At 42.6% G+C, this 23,997-nt stretch overlaps 1 protein-coding gene across 2 annotated transcripts in view; it reads left to right on the forward strand.

Annotated features, from left to right (window-relative positions):
• The window catches only part of TRMT44 (tRNA methyltransferase 44 homolog), a 114,484-nt gene extending 92,416 nt beyond the window's left edge, over positions 1–22,068 (forward strand). For both annotated transcript variants that reach the window (XM_077477853.1, XM_077477854.1), the window contains 2 exons: positions 1,821–1,937; positions 21,121–22,068. In XM_077477853.1, coding sequence (XP_077333979.1) covers positions 1,821–1,937; positions 21,121–21,371 — 368 coding nt within the window. In that variant the 3' untranslated portion in view covers positions 21,372–22,068. The remainder of the gene's footprint in view (positions 1–1,820; positions 1,938–21,120) is intronic.
• Positions 22,069–23,997: the final 1,929 nt, after the last annotated feature.

Here is a 23,997-nt window from a genome sequence, read left to right on the forward strand (position 1 = left end):
CAGAAACCGCCATTTGAAAATGTCAGAGAGATCCCTCTGCTGAGTCTTTCTCAGAAAGTGGTCTTTCTAGTGGCTATTACATTGGTCAGGAAAGTTTCGGAACTGGCGGCCTTGTCTTGCAAGTCACCCTATCTGGTTATCCACAAGGATAAGGTGGTGTTGCGTCCGCAACCTTCCTTTCTGCCGAAGGGGGTTTCGGCGTTCCACATCAATGAAGACATTGTATTACTATCTCTGTGCCCTAAACCGACACATCCTAAGGAGGTGGCCCTCCATTCACTGGACGTGGGGGTGTATTTGTCTGCTACGGCTCCCTTTCATAAGTCGGACTCCTTGTTTGTTTCGGTGGCTGGTCCGAAGAAAGGCATGGCAGTCTCGGCGGCCACCATTACCAGGTGGATCAGACAAATTGTAGTACAGGCCTACACTTTGAAGGGGCAGGTGCCCCCATTTCCAGTCACGGCCCACTCCACCAGGGCAATTGGAACATCTTGGGACTTCCGACATCAAGCGTCTGTCGCTCAAGTGTGTAAAGTGGCGACTTGGTCGTCTGTTCAAACCTTTACAAAATTCTACAAGGTAGATGTCGGTGCATCGGCTGATGCCTGTTTTGGCTGCAAAGTTTTGCAGGCGGCCGTGTAATTGCAATTGCACTTACATTTTTTCCTGTTTTTTTTTTATAAACACAGTATTGTTAAGTTAATGCACTGTTGCATTTGTTACCGCAAGTTTTTTACGCGGTTTGTAAGTAGCCACTCCCAGATTGAGGAGCACTCTGTTTTTTTGTGGGTATTGCAGTTCTTTGCTATTCCCACACTGTGTTTTTTGTGGGTGAAGTTTCATACTGGTTCCCACATGCCATTGTGGGGGAAGTTTCTATGCTGTTTTCCCACCCCTTGTTTTGGCACTGCTTGAGGACGTCCTGATGGTATAAAAAAGGAGCTGTGTCAGTCGGTGAATGTAAGAGAAAATAGGATTTTTGTACTCGCCATAAAATCCCTTTCTCTGTAGTTCACCGACTGACACATCACCCTCCCCTCCTATTTTTTACGTTCTACTGCTTTTTGACGTACTGAGGCTGCAGTAGAAGGCTGGGGGGTTGTTACCTAAGGGACTGCCCCTTGGGCGGAACTAAAAAGTTTTATTATAACACATTAACATGTTCTGCCTAGTCCTCTCCGGAAGGTGGCGTAACAACCCGACGGTATAAGAAAGGAGCTGTGTCAGTGGGTGAACTAGAGAGAAAAGGATTATTTTACGGCGAGTTCAAAAATCCTATTTTTTTCTTGTTATTTAAAATCTTAAAACGGTAGTAAACCCGCAATTTTTTTTTTTTTTTTTTAACACCTGCAAAGGAAAAGGCATAATGAGCTAGTATGCACCATATACTAGCTCATTATGAAATACTTATGAAATACTTGCCTTAGAACGAGGCCCCGACATCTGGCCCGATCCACGCCGAGGGAGCTGACATGCTCCCTCGGCGTTTCTTCCGGGTATCGCGGCTCCGGCCACGCATGCGCACGGGAGATTTCATTCCGGCCGGTCAGTCACTGCTGGATTTTCAGGCCGGGAATCCCCTTGTGCGCATGCGCCGCTGCAGTCAGCGGCGCATACCGAGGGGAATATCTCCTAAACCGTACAGGTTTAGGAGATATTTTTTTTACCTACAGGTAAGCCTTATTATAGGCTTTCCTGTAGGTAAAAGTTAAAAAACTGAGTATACAACCACTTTAATACAAAAGATTAAAACAGGAATCTTCTTTGTAACAAAAAAAACACTAAATGGCAAGGATAATTTTCTCTCATCTTTCCAACAGGATGTCTTACAATACGAGAAGTAGCTGATGTCCTGGGCAAGGAGACATTACAGAGTCTGAAGAATGAATGTGGAGGCCTACAGACACTACTAAGAAACCATCACCAAGTCTTTCAAGGTAATAGCTAGAAAAGTAAACCTGCATTTTGTAGAATATAGTACAGAGGAGGGTGAGGATAAGGAAGGTAAACATGAACTTGTTTTTCAGTTCTAAAGGTCTTTGTGCACTTTGGAAGGTTGATGTTACATCCCACCTCCTCTACCCTTAAAGTAGTTGTAAACTTCAGACCTGAAATATGAAGAAAGCATAACCCTCTGTAGTGTGTACTTGTCTCAATCTAGAGCACTGTGTCCCATTTCTGTCTGCTGTTTCATACCTCTATCAGCTTGAATCACTTCTGACAGATTTTTCTGACACCAAGAGAAAAATGGTGACGCGGGAGGGACCTACAGCTGATTGACAGCCTCAGTTCTGTTCCTGTGTGTTGTGTGAAGGGGGTGTGTCCCTTCGCTCCAATCAGCTCTCAGATCTTGCTTTACTGAGCTCTGCAGTGTGTAATTTCAGCTGTCCACTCACCCCCCCCCCTTTTTTTTTTATAGCTCTACAAGCTCTACAAATTGAGCATGTTGTTCAGGGATGTAGGGGAGCGAGGACTGCAGATAGACAAGTACAATGTATGTTGGATAATTGTGTTTCATTTCTGTGTATTACCTGAGGCTAGTCAATTCACTAGGTATATGTAAGTGTTTACAACCACTTTAAGCCACATCCCATTCATTTATGCATAACTCTAGGGTGGTGGGAGAGTTAGGTGGTATTTACAGTGATGCATGAAAGAAAATTAGTGCAGCAAACTTGGTGAAAAGACCCCCCTCAGTTTCTCAAAAAGGTATTTTTCTAACCATTGACAAACAGATACAGTTGAGTCTATATATATTTGGGCACAGGCACAATTTTCATACTTTTGGCTCTGTATGCCACCAGAATAAAATTAAACTGAAACGATCCAAATGAATTTGATGTGCAGACTTTCAGCTTTAATTCAAGGGGTTGAACACATTTTTAGCCAGTCCCCACATTATCAGGGGTTCAAATGTAATTGGACAAATTAATATAATCATAAATAAAATGTTAATTTTTTATATTTTGTTGAGAGTCCTTTACTGGCAATGACTGCCTGAAGTCTGGAACCCATGGACATTACCAAAGGCTGGGTTTCCTCCTTTCTGATGCTTTGCCAGGCTCTAACTGCAGCTGTCTTCAGTTGTTCTTTGTGGGTCTTTCTGCTTTTAGTTTTGCCTTCAGCAAGTAAAATACATGCTCAATTGGGTTGAAATCGGGTGATTGACTCAGCCATTGCAAAATATTCCACCTAAAGCTCCTGGGTTGCTATTGCAGTGTGTTTTGGATCATTGTCTATCTGTACTGTGAAGCGCCGTCCAATCAACTTTGCTGCATTTGGCTGAATCTGGGCTGACAGTATATCTCCAAACACTGCAGAATTCACCCGGCTGCTTCTATCTTCTGTCACATCAATAAACGCCAATGACCCAGAAGCCATGCATGCCAATGCCAGCACACTGCCTTCACCATATTTTACAGATGACGTTGTGTGCTTTGGATCATGAGCTGTTCAAAGCCTTCTCCACACTTTTTTCTTCCCGTCATTCTGGCATAGATTAATCTTGGTTTCATCCGTCCAAAGGATGCTTTTCCAGAACTGGTCTGGCTTTTTTAGACTTTTTATTTTTTTTGCAAAATCTGACTTTTCTATTCTTCAGGCATATGAATGGTTTGCACCTTTTGGTGAACCCTCTGTATTATTTACTCACGTAAAGTATTTTCTTGATTGTAGACTTTGACAATGATACGTTCACCTCCTGGAGAGTGTCCTTCACTTGTCTGGATGTTGAGTTTTCTTTAACAGTTCTGAAAGTCTCTACCTATGAGGAGAGGGGGTGTGTGTCTTTCCTCCAATTGGCTGTCTTGGCTGTAGCCCAGACTTCACTGCAGTGTTAAACAGGAAGAGAACATCTCCAAACAATATGAGCACTTTCTAAAGAATATATAAAGCTGAAGACGGCATACTTGTAAAACTTATGCAGGGAGATTTGTTTAATCTCTGTGTATCATCTGAGGCTGTTCACTTCACTGGGTTTATGTGAGGGTCTACATCCACTTAAAAGAAAGCGAGCATGCGCTCAGAGAAAATCCACTAGCTCTCTGTCACTATGGCCCAAGTTGAAGGTGGGGCTAAGTTGGAATGGGTCACATGTCCTGGGACGTCACCTCAGTTTCTTCCAGGCCCTCCTCTCAGTCTGTGTAAAATACATTTTTAATTGTCAGTCAAGTATGCCGTACACCCCAAGGCATTGGTGGTTGGATTGGATCCTTGACTCCGCTCCTTTTGGGAGGAGAGCTTGAAAAAGCTGAGTCTACATCACAGGACATGTAACCAGGCCATGCTGCAGCAATAAAAGAAAGAGTTATGCGGCTCAAATTTAATAGGCTATAATTTTGTTGCTTTTATTTCCAACGTGCTTCACATGTAAATTAATGGCTGCTGGTGTGCCCTATTACATAGACCAGTGATTCTCAACCTTGTCCTTAAGTACCCCCAACAGGCAATGTTTGTAGGTGTTCCTTTACCTTGCATAGGTGCTTTAAATTCGAGTCAATGGCTTAGTATTTTGGAAAGCTATTTTATCTAAGAGAAATTCCCAAAACATGGCCTGTTGGGGGTACTTGAGGACAGGGTTGAGAACCATTGACTTAGACATTGTAAAAAGTATCACAGTTGAGGCCCCTTTCACACTTATGCAACTTTTCCTGCGACTTGGGACTCCAAAGTCACAATGACAAGTTATACCCCATGATTTCCAATGAGTACCATTTATATCTGTGTGCCTTCAAAGTAGTGCAGGGACTACTTTGGTCCGACTTCGATGCGTCTTGAGGTCCATAGACCTCAAGATTACACAGGCTTCAGTTCATGGCAAAATCGTGCAACTTTCAGGTCACATAAGTGTGAAAGGGGCCTGAGAATCGTTTAACTGTATTCTGTATACAGCTAGTATTCGCATGAACATGAGTGCTTATTGTAGTTGTTTTATAGAATTAAAGTCAAGCTTTGAAGGATTTGTTGGTTTGTCTCAGTACTGTCTGCTCTTCCTTCCTGTGTGCACAGTCTCTATTGTTGTGCTGCAGTATGGTCTACAGGAGGCCCAGGACCAGACTAATGTCAAGCAAATGTGCTTGGGTCACAAGACTGAACAGAATTGCAAATGCTTCTACAGTTAAACTAGTTATTATATTTTATTTGTGTTTTTAGTGGATTGCCTGGAGTTCAGCTAGAACCGGTTTTATTGCATTGTACTGTTATAGTTTCCTATTGGAGACGTTTCATTGCCCTTGTTTCTTCTTCTTCTTCTTCTCTCATATAAAATAACATCCTAATTCCTGCCTTTACAAGCCTTTCATACAAGTGTGGGTCAGAATAAATTGCTGTTCTGACCTCAGCTTCCCTCCATTCTCCCAGGTAGACAGGCCCTAAGGCTAAATGTAAACTATTTCCCTTCTTGGAGAAAACAGAATGACCATTTTTTGATTTCATATAAACTGCAGCCTTTGTTGAATATCATCTGTCTTTTAACTTGAACAAATAGCTTTAGAGAAAGATATCAGTGTGGGGCAGCTAAAATGGAAATGACAAATATAAATGATTATATGTCTTAGTAAATTATAATTTCTCAGATGCCTAGTGTTAGAGCTGGAGTTCTTGGCTGTTGCTAAACTGTAATTCTCTGTATTCAACATATTTTTTTCTGGTTCACCTAAAGGACAGTACAGATCATCTAAGCTGGGTCTGTCTTAGGCAGGGGTCTCCAAATCTTCTAAACAAAGGGCTACTTTATTGTCTTTCAGACTTTATGGGGGCTGGACATTTTCCTGGCATCAGCGGGAGTAAACATCACCACAGTTGGTATTAGAGATGGAGGAATAGTGCCCCATCATTGGTATCATTGGCAGGGATAGTTGTTGGTGTCAGTGAGAGAAATGGTGCTCCATTGTTGGTGTCAGTTGGCAGAATAGTGTCTGGTATCAGTAGGTGGAATAGTGCGCTAAGGGCCCGATAAAGGCAAGAAAAGGCCCACATTTGGCCACTGGGCCACAATTTGGAGACCACTGGTCTTGGGCTTCATGTACCCTAGCAGCTCCTAAACTTGAGTTTAGGAACTTTTGGCAGCTACTAAACTCAATTTCATAAAAGCTGTCTGTCTATGCAAGTTTAGGAACTGCTGTGATTAGGGAAGCCTTAGGGTTAGTCATGATCAATTTTGCATCATAAATATAAATATATATATATATATATATATATAATATAATTATGCAAAAACTTTTTAAGGTGCTTATAAGATGCAGGAGTTGGGTTTTGCACGTTTAAGTATAACTAAAGGGAAAACTTTATTTTTTTTTTGTTTTGTATAGAGTGGGGAGGGATTACAACACCTATAAATTTTTCACTACTGCCTGTTCCCCCGTTTAAAGAGATTCACCCTCTCTATTTGTCCTGTTTACCATTATCATTGAAAGTGAAAGCAAAAGAAAATTCCACGTTTTAGGTTGTCCCCAGAAAAGTATTATAGAAAAAATCTTCCAATATTGACACTAGTTCTGGTGACCTGGGGGTCCCCAAGGAATTCCCTTAATTTACAGAGATTTCCTCTCACTTCCTGTTTGGCTATGGGACAACAAGTGAAGGTAGATCTCCTCAATGGGACACAGGTAGCAAAAATAAACCCTACAGGGGTTATAACTCTCCCTTACTCAATCCAAAATGGAAAAACTTTAAGAATTAAAGTGAAGCACAGATATTCTCACAGGAAGAATACAGTATTCTTTAAGCACAAGTAGTTGACATTATTAATGGACATATTTATTTTCTTACATCAGGGGACACAGCGCCATAGTAATAACTATGTGGGTTATATCGGACCATCTGGTGCTGGACACTGGCACGCCCCTTAAGGCATGAACTTCCCCCATATAACCCCTCCCATTACTGGGAGTCCTCCGTTTTTTCGCCAGTGTCTAAGGTGTTGGGCATGTGTAAGGATGTGTGTACTGAGCTCCACGGGCAGTAATCCTTTGATGCGAGCCAGCCATCCTGACCGGATCCGTTCTGATGTCTCCGTAATGGACTAAATGAACGGTACCCGGGCCTCTTCATCTGAAGATACGAGGTTTTGCTTGCGAATGCTTTTAAGCTGGGCCCTGGGATCCAGTACTTTTTGGTAGTAAGACCAATAAAAGTTTAATGGCAGGGTCTTCTCGCAGGTCCAGGATTGCGGGATTACCTTAGTGTACCCCTGTTCCTGAAGGTTTCCTTTCAAGGTCTCGGAGCCTACCGTGAAGGATGAAGATTGGGGTTTTTATCTCTGATAAAGTCCTGTGGCGGAAAGGTAGGGGAGATTTTCTGGAAGGAATCTCTCCTTTCATGTCTTTATGTTGTCTTGTCATCTCTGTGTCACCACTGGAGGCTGTATTGAGCACTCACCATTCTGACGCTGGAAACAGCAGAAGTTTCACTCTCCTCTCTGTTCAAGCCAGCTCAAGCCCTCAGGAATGAAGGGGGGTTCTGATCATCTCCTGGGCCCCCAGAGTTGCGTTTTTTGTTCCTTTGGATGCCAGCCCGCTCCCTCTTTTTTCTTAAAAAAAAAAAAACATGTGGAGGAAGTATTTTAAGCTATACAGGAAAAACTGAAGTCTGGCGGTGGAGGGACAGAGCAGAGTGGTTGCTGGTCCGGTTTGGTGACACAGGCATCTCCCTTTTGTTGACAACATTGTACTGTATAAGCTAGGATTAATAGCAGTTATTGTACTGTACTATAGCCTAGCAAGTGTAACATTCTTTTGCTGGTATTGCCTCTGCTTTGTACTGTAAGCTATGAGTGACAAAGGGACCAGGAACACCCTAAGAGTTCTAAGGGGTTAAATTAAAAACCCTTCCAAAAGAATGTCTGTCTTCCTTCCCTGAGAGGTAAAAAGAAAAATACGGCCAGTCAGATGAAGCCGTCGAGGGTAGAACACTTCTGTCCCTGTATTTCATACAAACAGATTTTTCTCCTACCATTTAAAGAGGAAGTAAACCCTTATGGGTGTTACTTCCTCTTTGATTCCCTGCAAAGGTAAAGCATAATGGACTACTATGCATCGCATAGTAGTCCATTATGTGTCACTTACCTGACAAAGGAGCCAGCGAAGTCACCGCTGTCCCCTGTAGTTCAGAGGGTCCACCTTCTTGGTGGGTCTCGCTGCTCCGGCGCTGTGATTTGCCGGAGCAGCAATGACGTCACTCCCGCGCATGCACACGGGAGCCGACACTCGCGGCATGTCGCCGCGATCTGCGGCCTGCCCAGTGCGCCTGCGCACTGCCGTTTACAGCGCATGCACTGTAGACAGCGGTGGCTGTCTTCGGGTAAATATCTCCTAAACTGTATAGGTTTAGGAGATATTTCTTGGACCTACAGGTAAGCCTTAATCTAGGCTTACCTGTAGGACAAAGTGGTTTGTAAGGGTTTACAACGACTTTAAAAGATTATTGCTATGATGTCTCTCCATAGTAGGACTAAACATAGCAGATTCCTATCTAGTCCTCAGGGCCCTTTTGTTGAAGTGCAGGAGGCTAGGGATCAGGTAGATCTTCCCAAATATTGGAAGATACTTATTCTTCCTTTTCAGAGGATCCTAACGGAGGGAGTAGCCGCACAAGTCAGGTGTTAGTCTACTCCCTTACTTAACCCTTTTGTTGCCTGCCACAGGCTCTTGAGGTATCTACCTCTAATAGGGTTCATTTGAACCTCCCCCACCTGGGAGTCCATTTAACATGGTGTCCTATTGAACAAGTTCTGTAGTGCAAATCTGCAAGATGCAAAAAGCACTAAAAATGCATAACTATGTATTCTGAATGGGAACATTTTTATGAAAGAAATGGGGGGGGGGGGGGGGTCCAGCTAATAATGCTGCAATCCCCATCATGTGCAGAGTCTCACATGTCCAGGGGATAATGCACTGATGTTAGAGGATCCAGCAAGTTAAGGTTGGATTTTCCTTTTAAAGACTGAGAAAATTGAGTACTGTCCGTGATACTTTTTATGTTTGCGCTAACATACAATTTTTCAGGACAAGCTTTCGGGGTATGTCCTCTTCTTCAAGGTCCAAGCAGTCTAGATGTCTTTTGCAGTTCTGGCTGCAATTGGAGTAACTGTCCATTAACCCGTTAACGTCTGCTCCACTATTGTGGAGGAGCGCATTTTGAGTTATGCCAATGCATTGGAATGTGGACTCCAAGGGGGTTAAGGGACAGGTGTGAGATACCTGAAAAGTTCTGCCTGATCAGCAGGCCCGGCAAGGGGCTGGTGTATTTGATGCACTGTGTCTCACAGATGCTATGAAGGATTCGATCATTTAAGCCCTATGGCTTATACTTGGACTAGTGCATTTTTGCAGAGGTCCGTGGCTGGAGATATTGGTCAGCCGACGCACCAGGTGAAAACCCTTAGCCAGTCTGTGTCCCTTCCTGGGGTACGACTATTTAGAGTGGATAAGTACATCCAAAAGGGGTAAAGCTCTTTACCAGTAAAAGGAGGTTCAAACCGTTCTCCTTTAATCATGCATCCTCTCCTATGCCTGGGGTATCTGCCTTTAGGCAGTCTTGACGGTCTCAATCGTCAGGTTTAGGACAAAGTTCCCAGGGGCAGAACGAGGATCTTGGGGGCAGAAAGCCCATGAAGCAGAATGCTAAGACCTTCTCATGAAGGAGCACCCCCACTTGTTTGAGTAAGGGGAAAGGTACTGCGATTTTCAAAGTCTGACAGGAACAATGTTAAGAGCGGAATGATTTCTGCGATTTTTTTGATTTTTTTTCTCTAGGTTACATCTAGAGTTTCAAGAGCCCGGATGGCTCAGTCGGCTTTCGATCCGAGGGTCCGGGGTTCGGGTTTTGTAAAGTGTATACCCAAGTTTACATACCTTGGCAGAATTTGATTTCTTGGCCATTTTTCAGAGAATATGAATGATAACACAAAAACTTTTATTTTACTAATGGTTAGTGTTTGGCTGAAGCCATTTATTATCAATCAACTGTGTTTACTCTTTTTAAATCATAATGACAACAGAAACTACCGAAATGACCATGCTCAAAAGTTTACATACCCCAGTTCATAATACCGTGTATTGCCCCCTTTAACGTCAGTGACAGCTTGAAGTCTTTTGTGGTATTTGTGGATGAGGCTCTTTATCTTCTCAGATGGGAAAGCTGCCCATTCCTCTTGGCAAAATTTCAATTTCTTGTAAATTCTTGGGTTGTCTTGAATGAACTGCACATTTTGAGATCTCCCCAGAGTGGCTCAATGATATTGAGGTCAGGAGACTGAGATGGCCACTCCAGACCCCTTCACTTTATTCTGCTGTAGCCAATGACCGGTCGATTTGGCCTTGTGTTTTGGATCATTGTCATGTTGGAATGTCCAAGTACGTCCCATGTACAGCTTCCTGGCTTATGAATGCAAATGTTCCTCCAGTATTTTTTGATAACATACTGCATTCATCTTGCCATCAATTATGACCAAATTTCCTGTGTTTTTGTAGATCACACATCCCCAAAACATCAACGATCCACCTCTGTGTTTCACAGTAGGAATGGTGTACCTTTCATCATAGGCCATGTTGACTCCTCTCCAAATGCAGTGTTTATGGTTTTGGCCAAAAAGCTCAATTTTGGTCTCATCACTTCAGATGACTTTGTGCCAGAAGGTTTGAGGCTTGTCTCTGTGCTGTTTGGTGTATTGTAAGTGGGATACTTTGTGGCATTTGTGTAGTAATTGTTTTCTTCTGGCGACTGGACCATGGAGCCCATCTTTCTGCAAGTGCCTCTTCTTTTAGACATGAAAAGTTATTTGTGGGTTTTTCTTAGCAGCCTGAACAATTTTCCTGCCAGTTGTGGCTGAAATTTTAGTTGGTCTACCTGACCATGGTTTGGTTTCAACAGAACCCCTCCTTTTCCACTTCCTGATTAGATTTTGAACACTGCTGATTGGCATTCTCAATTCCTTGGATATTTTTTTATATCCCTTTCCTGTTTTATACAATTCAACTATCTTTTCCCGCAGATCCTTTGACAATTCTTTTGCTTTCCCCATGACTCAGAATCCAGAAACATCAGTACAGCACTGGATGACAGATGCAAGGGTCTGTCAGGAGTCCAGAAACTCATTGGCCTTGTATACACACACGCTTATTATAAGCAAACAGATCACAGATTAGGGTGGTTACCTTTAATAGCCATTCAAACCACTTTGTGTCTACTTGTATGCATGTTATCAGGCCAAAATCACCAGGGTATGTAAACTTTTGATCAATGTCATTTGGGTAGTTTCTGTTGTCATGATGATTTAAAAACAGTTGATTGATTATAAATGGCTTCAGCCAAACACTAAACATGAGTGAAAAAAAATATGTTTTTGTGTTATTCATATTCTCTGAAAAATGGCCAAGAAACCATAAATTCTGCCAGGGTATGTAAATTTATGAGGACAACTGTATGAGGAGGATCCCTTTTTATTTAAATTATTTTATATTATTTTTTAATGCTCTATTAAACTTGAACTTGGGTGAGGTGTAGGGTAGCTGTGGGATACTCTAGCAAGGTAACAGAGCAACTTGTGGACACTCTCCTCATTCTCCTTCTAGCACAGTCCTTGCAGCAGCTAATAATGGATTGAGCCACCCAAGGACACCATAAGGAATACCAACCTTTAAGCAAGGCTGACACTATAGAAAGAGGGATAGTAGCAGCACACAGTTGGTGGGATCGCAAACACTAGTCTGTACTCACAAATGCCCCCAGACATGTGCCATGTAGACTCTTCAGACCAGATCTCTAGATAAATCCTTTGATCAGCTCCAGGAAAGTTAAGTAGAATAGGTCCCCCAGCTATCCCAGCTGGGACCCTGATGAACAGATGAAAAGAAACATAGCTGAACTGCCCTTCAGGCTGAGAACTTCTCCTTCTGGACAAGAAGCCTGCTGCTCCAGCAAAATGTGCCAGAATAGGCCTGGTCTTGAAGTGGTTAATGCAATTGTTTAGCCTATGTTTCTGTGTAAAGCGATATAGTAGGAGTTAAAGGCGTTGCAAAGTCAGAAGATGTTTTATCATAATACATTCTAAACAATAAGATAAAAAGCCTTCTGTGTGCAGCAGCCCCCCCCCCCAATACCTGATCCCCATCTATGGCCAGCCAAGACTCTCCTTCCTGATTGGCTGAGACACAGCAGCAGTGCCATTGGCTCCTGCTGCTGTCAATCAATGTACATTAGCCAATTTGGGGGGGGGGGGGGGCTCCATGTCTGAATGGGCACAGGGAGCTGCAGCTCGTCTCGGGGTGCCCCCATAGCAAGCTGCTTGCTGTATGGGCGCTCAACAGGAGGGAGGGGCCAAGAGCACAGAAGAGAGGCACCGAGAAATCTGGGCTGCTCTGTGTAAATCCACTGCACAGAGGAGGTTAAGTATAACATGTTTGTTATTTTTAGAGAAAAAAAGCGAATTTACAATCACTTTCATTTTGTAAACTTTTATTTCACATTTTCACAAATGTTTTTTCTTGGGTCTTTTCTTTGAGACTCTGTTGCATACTTATAAGGAAAAACCAAGGTGCGCCAGATTAAGTGTAGTATTTAAAATTCCATTTAATATAGTATGAAAAAACAGCCAAATGACTATTCAGAAAAGGTGAGGTGAACAGGTGTGTAAATATATTAGGGTCCGTGGGAAGATGAGCTGTTTCCCTATGAAGATAAGCTGCTAGAGAAGGAATACTTATAGTATTGTTTCCAAACTGAAGGGCTAGAAAAATATTTGTTCTGTATGTGGATATGATAAAAGCCAGAATTGCTTTGGCACTTGACACCTGCATGTCAGCTGTAAAGCACAATGCTAGGGAGATATATATATATATATATATATATATATATATATATATATATATATATATATATATATATATGTGAATATGACATGTCTTATAAGAACAACACATCTCACATTAGAAATGCACAAAGGAAGCCTAAGGCCTCATGCACACGAGACGCAGATGAAACCTCTGTTAAAAAAAAGCTGAAACGCGCGTTTAGAAACGCGCGTTTTGCCGCGTTTGCATGCCGCGTTTAGACGCGTTTAGACGCGTTTGCGTTTAAACGCGTTTATAAAGATAACATCATGTAGACCCTCCCCAAGCTCTCAAAGCATTTTTTTTAACTATTTCTGCTATTTTGATCAGAGTGAGCAGCAGCAGCATAGAGAGCAGTTGTACACTTGCATTTGCCGTGTCACTTGCCACGGCACCTGCCACAAGTTGTGGATTGTCCACTTGCCACGTCACTTGCCACAAGTTGGGGATTGTCCACTTGCCACATCACCTGCCACGTCACCTGCCACAAATTATGGATTGTCCACTTGCCACGTCACTTGCCACATCACCTGCCACGTCACTTGCCACGAGATGTGGATTGTCCACTTTCCACGTCATCTGCCATGCCACCTGCCACCAGCTGTGGATTGTCCACTTGCCACGTCACCAGCCACATCACCTGCCACAAGTTGTGGATTGTCCACTTGCCACGTGACTTGCCACATCACCTGCCACGTCACTTGCCACGAGATGTGGATTGTCCACTTGCCATGTCACTTGCCACGTCACCTGCCACGTCACTTGCCACGTCAGCTGCCACGTCACTTGCCACAAGATGTGGATTGTCCACTTGTCACATCACCTGCCACATCACTTGCCACATCACCTGCCACGTCACCTGCCACAAGTTGTGGATTGTCCACTTGCCACGTCACTTGCCACATCACCTGCCACGTCACTTGCCACAAGATGTGGATTGTCCACTTTCCACGTCACCTGCCATGCCATCTGCCACAAGTTGTGGATTGTCCACTTACCACGTCACCAGCCACATCACCTGCCACAAGTTGTGGATTGTCCACTTGCCACACCACTTTCCACGTCACCTGCCACGTCACCTGCCACAAGATGTGGATTGTCCACTTGCCACGTCACCAGCCACATCACCTGCCACAAGTTGTGGATTGTCCACTTGCCACGTCCCTTGCCACGTCCCCTGCCACGTCACCTGCCACAAGTGGATTGTCCACTTGCCACATCACTTGCCACATCACCTGCCACAAGTTGTGGATTGTCCACTTGCCACGTCACCTGACAAAAGTTGTGGATTGTCCACTTGCCACGTCACTTGCCACATCCCCTGCCACAAGTGAATTGTCCACTTGCCACATCACTTGCCCCATCACCTGCCACAAGTTGTGGATTGTCCACTTGCCACGTCACCTGACACAAGTTGTGGATTGTCCACTCGCCACGTCACTTGCCACATCACCTGCCACAAGTGGATTGTCCACTTGCCACGTCACTTGCCACGTCCCCTGCCACAAGTGGATTGTCCACTTGCCACGTCACTTGCCACGTCACCTGCCACAAGTTATGGATTGTCCACTTGCCACGTCACATGCCAGTCACCTGCCACAAGTTGTTGATTTTCCACTTGCCACGTCACCTGCCAAGTCACTTGCCGCGTCACCTGCCAGGTCACTTGCCACGTCACCTGCCACAAGTTGTGGATTGTCCACTTTCCACGTCACTTGCCACTTCACCTGCCACGTCACTTGCCACAAGTTGTGGATTGTCCACTTGCCACATCACTTGCCACCTGCCATGTCACTTGCCACAAGTTGTGGATTGTCCACTTGCCACGTCACTTGCCACAAGTTGTGGATTGTCCACTTGCAATTGCAATTGTTTAAAATATTTTTCTAATGGTTTTTCATCATTTGCAATCATTTTTGAGATTTTTAATGTAAAAAAAAAGGTCACCTTTAAAAACGCATATAAACGCAAACGCGGCTAAACGCGGGTGCCGCGTTTAGCCGCGTTTAGCCGCGTTTTGCGTCTGAAACGCAGAAATTTTTGTTTCTGAACGCATTTTTTTGCTTCTGGAAAAACGAGATTAAACGCAACTGCATATAAACGGAAAAAAACGAGACTGTGTGCATGGACACATAGGATAACATTGAATGAGTTCAGGTGCAGTTGAAAAAACTGTCCAACTGCATCTGAACGCGCGTTTAACTGCGTCTCGTGTGCATGAGGCTTAAGTCGAGTACCTTAAATGCCCCTACAGGGTATAGAGCAATCCGTATGGCTTACATGTTACTGAATGTTGGATTTTTTTTCAGAATGTCTTGTCCTTTTATTAGAGCCCCCTTCTCCCTAAACATAATGACTAAGATGTAATAATGTGAAGAGGATTACATTTACTCATATACTGCCATTGTATCTGTAGTCTGATTCATCAGCACATGGCATTACATGTGAGGTCAGCAGAACAAGTAGCACAGGAAAGAGACCAAAACTCTGATGTGCTGCATGTGTGCTGACCTGTGATCGCTGGGCCTCCTTAAAGTTGAGCATCAGATTTTATGCTCAGTGCATGCATGCATGTGTAAATCTTTAAGGCACATATGACCCCTTGGAGATCATAGTGCATACCTCACATTGCCTTCAGTTGATTTTCTCTGCAAAAGGAGATCTCCAGGTAGATATAAAAGACACAAATGAATACTGATCTGTAACCATTATGATGTCAGTAAATGTATTTTTAGATGCAAGCCGTATAAGTACCTGAATTTAACCTCTAACAATCCCCATACTGTACAGTAGAACTGGAGTGAGGGATAAAATAGAAGTGCAAGGAGCCAATCAGTGTATTTGCTAACCAGAAGCGTGCTAATAGGGGGAAAGGGGAGAGTGACATAGACATGGGCTCATCACTGGGCTGACTCTTGTTTCACTGCCCAATCACACCCTGGGGTGGGTCCAGGACACTCTGGGCTTGGAGGAAGTGCTTTGAATAGTTCTAGCCATCAAACGGAGGACATCTAGTTGCAGAAAAAGCTACTGTGGAGGTAAACTCCAATTGAAGCTGAATATTCTAGAATTTGTAACATTTTCCAAAGGTAAACCCTCATGGTTGGGTCGCAGTTTAACTGCTCCTGCTTTAGCTACAGAGGCAGATGCTTTGCTTTGTGGCCGTGGTAGGAATTATGCCCCCTGTCATTTTTGGGCAGGCATGGCGCCTGCCAAGCACAAGCTGTTCGTGTGTATGGGGCTGCTCTGCAAGTTCTTCTTAACCATGTGCAGTGCAGGGGTTAAAGCAGATGGCGAGTAGATGCTCAAATGCCTCCTTACCGCCTATCAAAATTCTGTCCAAAGAGAGATTCAAATGTAGATTGCTTTTCAGAGAACAAAGCATGTCTTCTTCAATAGTGTGACAGACCATCCAGCACCCAGCTTGGGTACCTCCGTCAAGATACAGCGTCCTCCACCCTGGCACCAGGAACCGGTCATTGGAGCTGAGCATTGCACCCAAGAGCTAGATGACACTAGCTTAGGTGCAAACTGGAACTTTACACAGTATATACCAGTGATGGCGAACCTTGGCACTCCAGATGTTTTGGAACTACATTTCCCATGATGCTCATGCACTCTTCAGTGTAGTTGAGCATCATGGGAAATGTAGTTCCAAAACATCTGGGGTGCCAAGGTTCGCCATCACTGGTATATACCATACAAGATCAGATAAGACTTTGATTGTGGACACAATATTAATAACATCTTCAAGAGGTGACCAGACAGACAGAAACAATAAGTGACTCACTTAAGGACTGAGCCTCTTTTTGAGATGTGTTGTTTACAAGTTAACCACTTCCGGACCACCCACTGTCGTTATAAGTCGGCTGTTTGAAGAGGAATATCGTTGTTACGGCAGCAGCTAGCTGCCATAACCCCGGTATCCTCTTCTTCAGTGAGCGATCTTATTTCAGATAAAAGTGGTTTCTGCAGCCGGGAGATCACTTTTATTGGTGGAGGGAGAGAGGTCCGCCGCTCTCTGGTGCCCTCCGCCACTTACTGGAGCCGTCGACAGAGGCGATCAGATCTTCACCCTTGCTGGATGAGGGGAAGATGGTCCCCACCCATCTCCATAACAATGCAGGGTGGAAGCGACGCGAAAGTGCTACTTGCACCCATAGCTCTTCAAGGGCCATTTTCTTTTAAATTACAATTTTTTTATTTTATTTTTTATTATTGAATTTTAGTGTAAATATGAGATCCGAGGTCTTTTTGACCCCAGATCTCATATTTAATTGGTCCTGTCATGCTTTTTTTCTATTACAAGGGATGTTTACATTCCTTGTAATAGGAACAACAGTGACACAATTGAAAAAAAATTTAAGTGTAAAAATAAAAGGTAAAATAATAAAAAAATAAAAAATTGAAACGCACCCCGTCCTGACGAGCTCGCGTGCAGAATTGAATGCATATTTGAGTAGCCCCCGCATATGAAAATGGTGTTCAAACCACACGTGAGGTGTAGAATTTTTTAAAACGTCGCCTATGGAGATTTTTAAGGGTAAAAGTTTGTTGGGCTAACTTTGCTGTTGTCTTATTTTTAAATTTAAAGTGTATTTTTTTCCAAAAAAAAGTGCGCTTGTAAGACCACTGAGCAAATACGGTGTGACAAACTATTACAACAACTGCCATTTTATTCTCTAGGGTGTTAGAGAAAAAATGTATAATGTTTGGGGGTTCTAAGTAATTTTCTAGCAAAAAAAAACTGTTTTTAACTTGTAAACAACAAATCTCAGAGACTCAAAGTCCTTAAGTGGTAAAAACGTTTGTTTGCTAGAAAATTACTTCAAATTACTTTACTAGAAAACCCCCAAACATTATAAAAAAAAAATTCTAACACCCTAGAGAATAAAATGGCGGTCGTTGCAATGCTTTGTGTCGCACCATATTTGCGCAGCTGTCTTACAAGCGCACTTTTTTGGGAAAAAATAAAAATTTTGGAATTAAAAGAGAACAGTAAAGTTAGCCCAATTTTTTTTTATATTGTGAAAGATGTTACTCCGAGTAAATTGATACCCAACATGTCACGCCTCAAAATTGCGCCCACTCGTGGAATTGCGACAAACTTTTACCCTCCATAGGTAAAAATTCTACAGGTTGAATGTTTTGAGTTCCAGGGGAGGTCTACGGCTAGAATTATTGCTCTCACTCTACCGATTGCGACGATACCTCACATGTGTGGCTTGAACACAGTTTTCATATGCGGGCGCTACTCACATATGCATTCGATTCTGCATGCGAGCTTGGCGGGATGGGTAGCGTTTAAAAAAAAAATTGTTTTTTGATTATTTATTTTACCTTTTTATTTTTACACTGTTTAAAAAAATAAATAAATAAATGTGTCACTTTTATTCCTTTTACATGGAATGTAAACATCCCTTGTAATAGGACCTCTTAACTATGAAATCTGGGGTCACAAAGACCTCAGATCTCATATTTACACTAAAATGCAATAAAAAAAATATATAAATAAATTGTCATTTGAAAAAAAAAAAGGCCCGTTAAGAGCTGTGGGCAGAAGTGACGTTTTGACGTCGCTTCTGCCCTACAGTGTCATGGAGACGGGTGGGGGCCATCTTCCCCTCAGTCGTCTCCATCCCCAGCCAGGGTGAAGATCTGATCGCCTCTGCCGATGGCTCAGGTAAGCAACTGAGGGCACCAGGGCACGGCAGGGGGTTGGCCCTCTCCTGCCACCAATAAAAGTGATCTTGCAGAGAATCTGCTGCAAAGACCACTCTTATCGGAAAGCGGACCAGCCGAATAAGAGGATACCAGGGTTATGGCAGCTAGCTGCTGCTATAACAACAATATTCCTCTTCAAACAAGGACGTATACCGGCGTGTGGCAGTCCAGAAGTGGTTGTAAACTCTGTTACACCACTTGTACCTACAGGTTAGCCTGCGCTCTGAAGGACTGGCTTACAGTACCGGACCTTCAGAGCCCGTGACAGAAACTGCGGCTCCAGCCACTCACAGCGCTGGAGCCCATGAACCTGGAAGAAACACCGGGGGAGGATGTCAGCCGTCACATCAGTGAGCGGGCCCCGCTGGAAGGGATTCATGCTAAGGTAAGTATTTTGCATACTAGCACATTATGCCATTGTCTTATGGGTATTTTTTTTTTTTTAATTCTTCAGCAGTTTACAACCACTTTTAACAATGGGAATTCACACCTAGGAGGCACACAATGGAGAAATGATAACATGGGGAAAAAGACACCTTAGTAAACTGATTAGAGAAGGAGACCCCAGTATCAGGTTGTTTTGAGCTGATTGTATTAACATCTGCTCTGAGTCTGTCTAAAGCAGTCCCTGCTGATTTGGGCACAAAGGCCCCAAATCTGTGTGTTTTCGGGGAGACCTGGATCCAAAGACCACTTCATGAGTCCTCCAGGCACACATCTCCCAAAGTGTAGCGCTCCCTTTAAAAGCCAGAGCCCATAGTCTGTAGGCAAGAGGCCACTCTGCAGTCCCCTCCAAAAGTCTCTGTTCTGGCGGAGTCTGTCACAAATATTATTTTTTTTTTTTTATTATTGATTTAAAAAAAGAGACATAAGGTATTACAAATATAAGTTTTAAATCAATAAGGCCCCCAGGTGCAGTAGAATACATTCTTTAACATTAAGCCTCAGTTCACATACAGGCAATTTGAAATCATGGGCAGAATTTCCATTAATCTGCCCACAGTTCCAAATCGCAGCAAAACCTGCAGTGTATGTTTGGCTGCCATTCATCGCGAATTACACCCCAAACATGGCACAATTATGCCACGATTGCCGCAGCAAAAATGGCATGTGTAAAATCACTTGGGGCCAAAATTTTCTACCTGGGCTGCTTTGGCACAACAAATGTGCACAGGGCAGCCCTTTAAGTGATTGTCGTGCATTCGTCAGTCCATTCGTTTTTTCGGATGTGAATCACGCTTTTTAGATTGCTAGTAATCCTAAAGGCCAAGAATGCCTGGACAAGTAAGTAGAACAGTAATTCTGACATGTAATTACATTTTACTCAATGTGCATCTCCACTTTTGCTGCCAAATTGGAACAAAACCTGCTTTATATTTGTTACATGCTCACATTAGCATAGGATAACTTAAAAGTTTATGTTAAAATTACTGGTTACCTTTTTAAGTGCTCTTTACTTACCTAAAAATCCCTATGTGCTCTCCCTGCTTTGTAATGTTTAGGAGGGGGCTTTGCAGTAATGTTTATCCACTTGACCTCCCTTCATGACCAGGGCACTTTTCATGAAACGGCCCTGCATTACTTTAATTGACAATTGCACGGTCCTGCAAATAATATTTGTAATTTTTTTCCCCACATTATAGAGCTTTCTTTTGGTGGTATTTTATTTTTTGCACTATAAACAAAAAAAGACCGAAAAAAACAAATGTCTTTTACTTTCTGCTATAAAACATATCCAATGAAAAAATCTAATTTCTTTATAAATTTATGCCAATATGTATTCTGCCACATGTTTTTGGTTAAAAAAAAAAGGAAATAAATCTTAATAAGCGTATATTGATTTGTTTATGTGAACATTATAGCGTCTACAAGCTATGGGATTTATACTTGAATTTTATTTTATACTTTTATACTATTAAAGGCATCAATCAACGACTTATAGCGGAGCTGAGATATTGCAGCAAACAATCAGGCACTAACTGACACGTTTAACACTTCACAGGAACCAGTGACATTAATACAGCGATCAGTGCTAAAAATATGCATGGTCACTGTATTAATGACACTATCCGGAAAGGGGTTAAACATCTAGGGCGATCTAAGGGTTAACTGAGTGCCTAGCCAGTGTTTGTGTTTACTATGTATGCTGCTTTTACTAGGGAAAAAGATGGATTTGAGTCCCTTCTTTGCAGGAACACAGAATCCATCCTTTCCCCCCAGAGATGATGGAACTTTTAGCGGGTGCCGGCGGACATTGAGTGCCTGACACCCGCGTATCAGCTTCTGCTGTGGATAATCGCTGCCCACGTGTGCCCCCCTGCAGGCAGAATTGCGGCATCACACATATATGTATGTGTGTATATGTATATGTATATGTATATATATATATATATATATATATATATATTATGTGTGTGATGTGGCAGCTGCTGCCCTGTAGCAGTAAAACTTAATAAAGTGATGTTTTCCCAAATAAGACTGCAAAAGTGGAAATACCCTTTAAATTAATTAAAGTGTTTTATTCTGTATGCAGTTTTAATTTTGTTCATATATTGTCTTTTATTTGCAGTCATGAATTCCAGCGTTTCTATACGGGATTGGAGCCAAGATGAGCAAACGCCACCAAACAAAAGCAAAGCAGAAGCCAAAAAAAGACTTTTACCCAACGTTTTAAAAACAAGACTGTGCTGGTTTTATGTAAACCACCCCAACGGCTGCCCTCGTGCCGCCTCCAAGTGCCCTTACGCACATGGGCCCGTGGAGCTGCGGCCAAGTACACTTCCTGGCAGGAAAAAACACAGACCCCATGAATCCCATTAAAAAACAATAAACCTAGCAAGTTGTTGTTTTCACCCATTACTATTTGTGGTGTTTTCCTTTATTTTTATTTTTTTAATTGTTACGTTTATCGAGCCAACGAACAAAAGAACAATTTCTGTGTTAATTGTTTGACTAATTAAGTTGGAAATGTAGTTAGCGCTGTGATTCATTGGGCTTTTTGTTCTTGACATTTGTCACAGTTGGTCTGTAGCACCTGCCAATGCCTTGCTGCAAAAATTATATGTAAGGTTTTTATAAATCTATATGACAACTGTTATTATTTTTATTGCCGTCATTATTGTTATTGAGATATTGGAGTTTGTATGCGAGTTTGTAGTTGACGCTAAGAATAAGTAATGGCAGTGTTAAATTCTTTTGTTTGTCTCTCAGAAGAGTTGTTGCGTAAATTACAGTGATTTGAATTCTGTGTGAACCTTAGTTTAATTAATTAAAACAAATTGTAACAAATTAAACATACAGAGACATCACAAATAATCTCTCTCCCTCTCTGTATGTAGATACAGTGCCTTAAAGTATTCATACCCCTTGAAATTTTCCGCATTTTTTCATGTTACAACCAAAAACGTAAATGTATTTTATGTGATAGACTAACATAAAGTCGCACATAATTGTGAAGTGGAAAGAAAATGATAAATGGTTTTCAAAATTTCTTACAAATAAATATCTGAAAAGTGTGGTTAGCCTTCCTTTTACTCTGATACCTCTACCTAATATCTGTAGGAGCCAATTGCCTTCAGAAGTCACCTAATTAGTAAATGGAGTCTGCAAAAGACTTGAGACTGGGGCGGAGGTTCACCTTGCAACAACCCTAAACATACAGCCAGAGCTACAATAAAATGGTTTAGAACAAAGCATATTAAATGTGTTCGAATGGCCCATTCAAAATCCAGACCTAAATCTAATTGAGAATCTGTGGCAAGACTTGAAAATTGCTGTTCGCAAACAGAGCTTGAGCTATTTTCCAATGAACAATGGGCAGCAATGTCACTCCCTAGATGGTCAAATCTGGTAGAGATATCCCCAAAAAGACTTGAAGCTGTAATTGCAGCGAAAGGTGGTTCTACAAAGTATTGACTCCGAGGGGCTGAATACAAATGCACGCTACACTTGTTTTGATCGGTACTCACCTCTCCACCAGCTTCCGGGAGTTCCGTCAGAGATCCGGTGACGTCACGAACATTGATGTCACTGGACGTTGAAGTTCTGATTGAACGCAACGCGTACGAGGGAGGAGCTACTCATGACATCACCCGCTGCTACCCTACAGAAGGAACACGATTGTTGGCTTTACATGCTGTGTTTTTATCTTTATGTGAGTAGTTTGTGTTTGAACACAAAAATTAAATCTTGTACTTAAGCGGTGAGGACTTAGATCTTTTCTTTCTACCCATGACCTGGCGTCCTTGCTGAGATCTAAGGAGACGTGAGAGAAGTTTATGGTTCGTGTTAACCCTTTTTATACCCGCTTGCATGACCACCTGTTTGCACAAGGGTCCATGCCATAAGGTGAGAGTGATTGGACCGGAGGTGGAGGGATTGTCACGCTACTGTGGAAAAATAAATTACTTACGTCAGTGCTACAGTTTGAATTTAAAATATATTTGTGTGAACTGTGAAGTTAAGTCATGGTTTGTGGAAACGAACTAGTGTTGGGTGATTGTATATAGTGTATACCACATTTACCACTGACTAGGGATGAGCCGAACACCCCCCGGTTCGGTTCGCACCAGAACTTTCGAACGGACCCCGCGTTCGAAACGAACGTTAGAACCCCATTGAAGTCTATGGGACTTGAACGTTCGAAATGGAAAGTGCTAATTTTAAAGGCTAATATGCAAGATACTATCCTAAAAAGGGTTTGGGGACCTGACTCCTGCCTCAGGGGACATGGGTCAATGCAAAAAAAGGTTTTAAAAACGGCCGTTTTGGCGGGAGCACTGATTTTAATGACGATTAAAGTGAAAAAAAAAGTGAAATATTCCTTTAAATATGGTGCCTGGGGGGTGTCTGTAGTATGCCTGTGAAGTGCCAGGTGTTTCCCGTGTTTAGAACAGTCCCTGCACAAAATGACATTAAACGGAAATAACACCATTTAAAACTGCTTGCGGTTTTAATGTTATATCTGGTTCCTGCAATATGGTTGAAAATCATTCAGAAAAATGGCATGGGTAGCCCTCCCTGCCCATTACCAGCCTATTTGGGTCTTGTACGCATATTAAGGGGAACCCCGTACCCATATTAAAAAAAGGAAATGCGTGTGGCCCCCAGGCCCTATATACTCAGAACAGCAGTATACAGGTGGTGCAAACAAGACAGGGACTGTGTAGGTTTGTTGTGTTAAGTTGAATCTGTTTGTAATTTTCAACCGGTACATTTTTAAAGTGTAGCTCCAGTCCAAAAAACTATTTTTAAGCTTTTTGGAAAACATAGGGAAGGGTTATCACCCCTGTATAATTTGTTTTGTCGTCCATCTTTTTTCATCTCACTTGCTGCTGTCTCCTTGCGTTTGCAAGTAGGAGATGTTTGTAAGTTGGATGTTTGAAAGTAGGGGCCTGCCCTATATTATAGCGGTATGTACTGGGTACAGAGCACGCAGACAGCACGC

Source organism: Lithobates pipiens, unplaced genomic scaffold, assembly GCF_037356315.1.
Source record: "Lithobates pipiens isolate NorthernLeopardFrog02 unplaced genomic scaffold, aLitPip1_a1.2 Scaffold_13, whole genome shotgun sequence".
In the NCBI taxonomy this organism is placed as follows: Eukaryota; Metazoa; Chordata; class Amphibia; order Anura; family Ranidae; genus Lithobates; species Lithobates pipiens.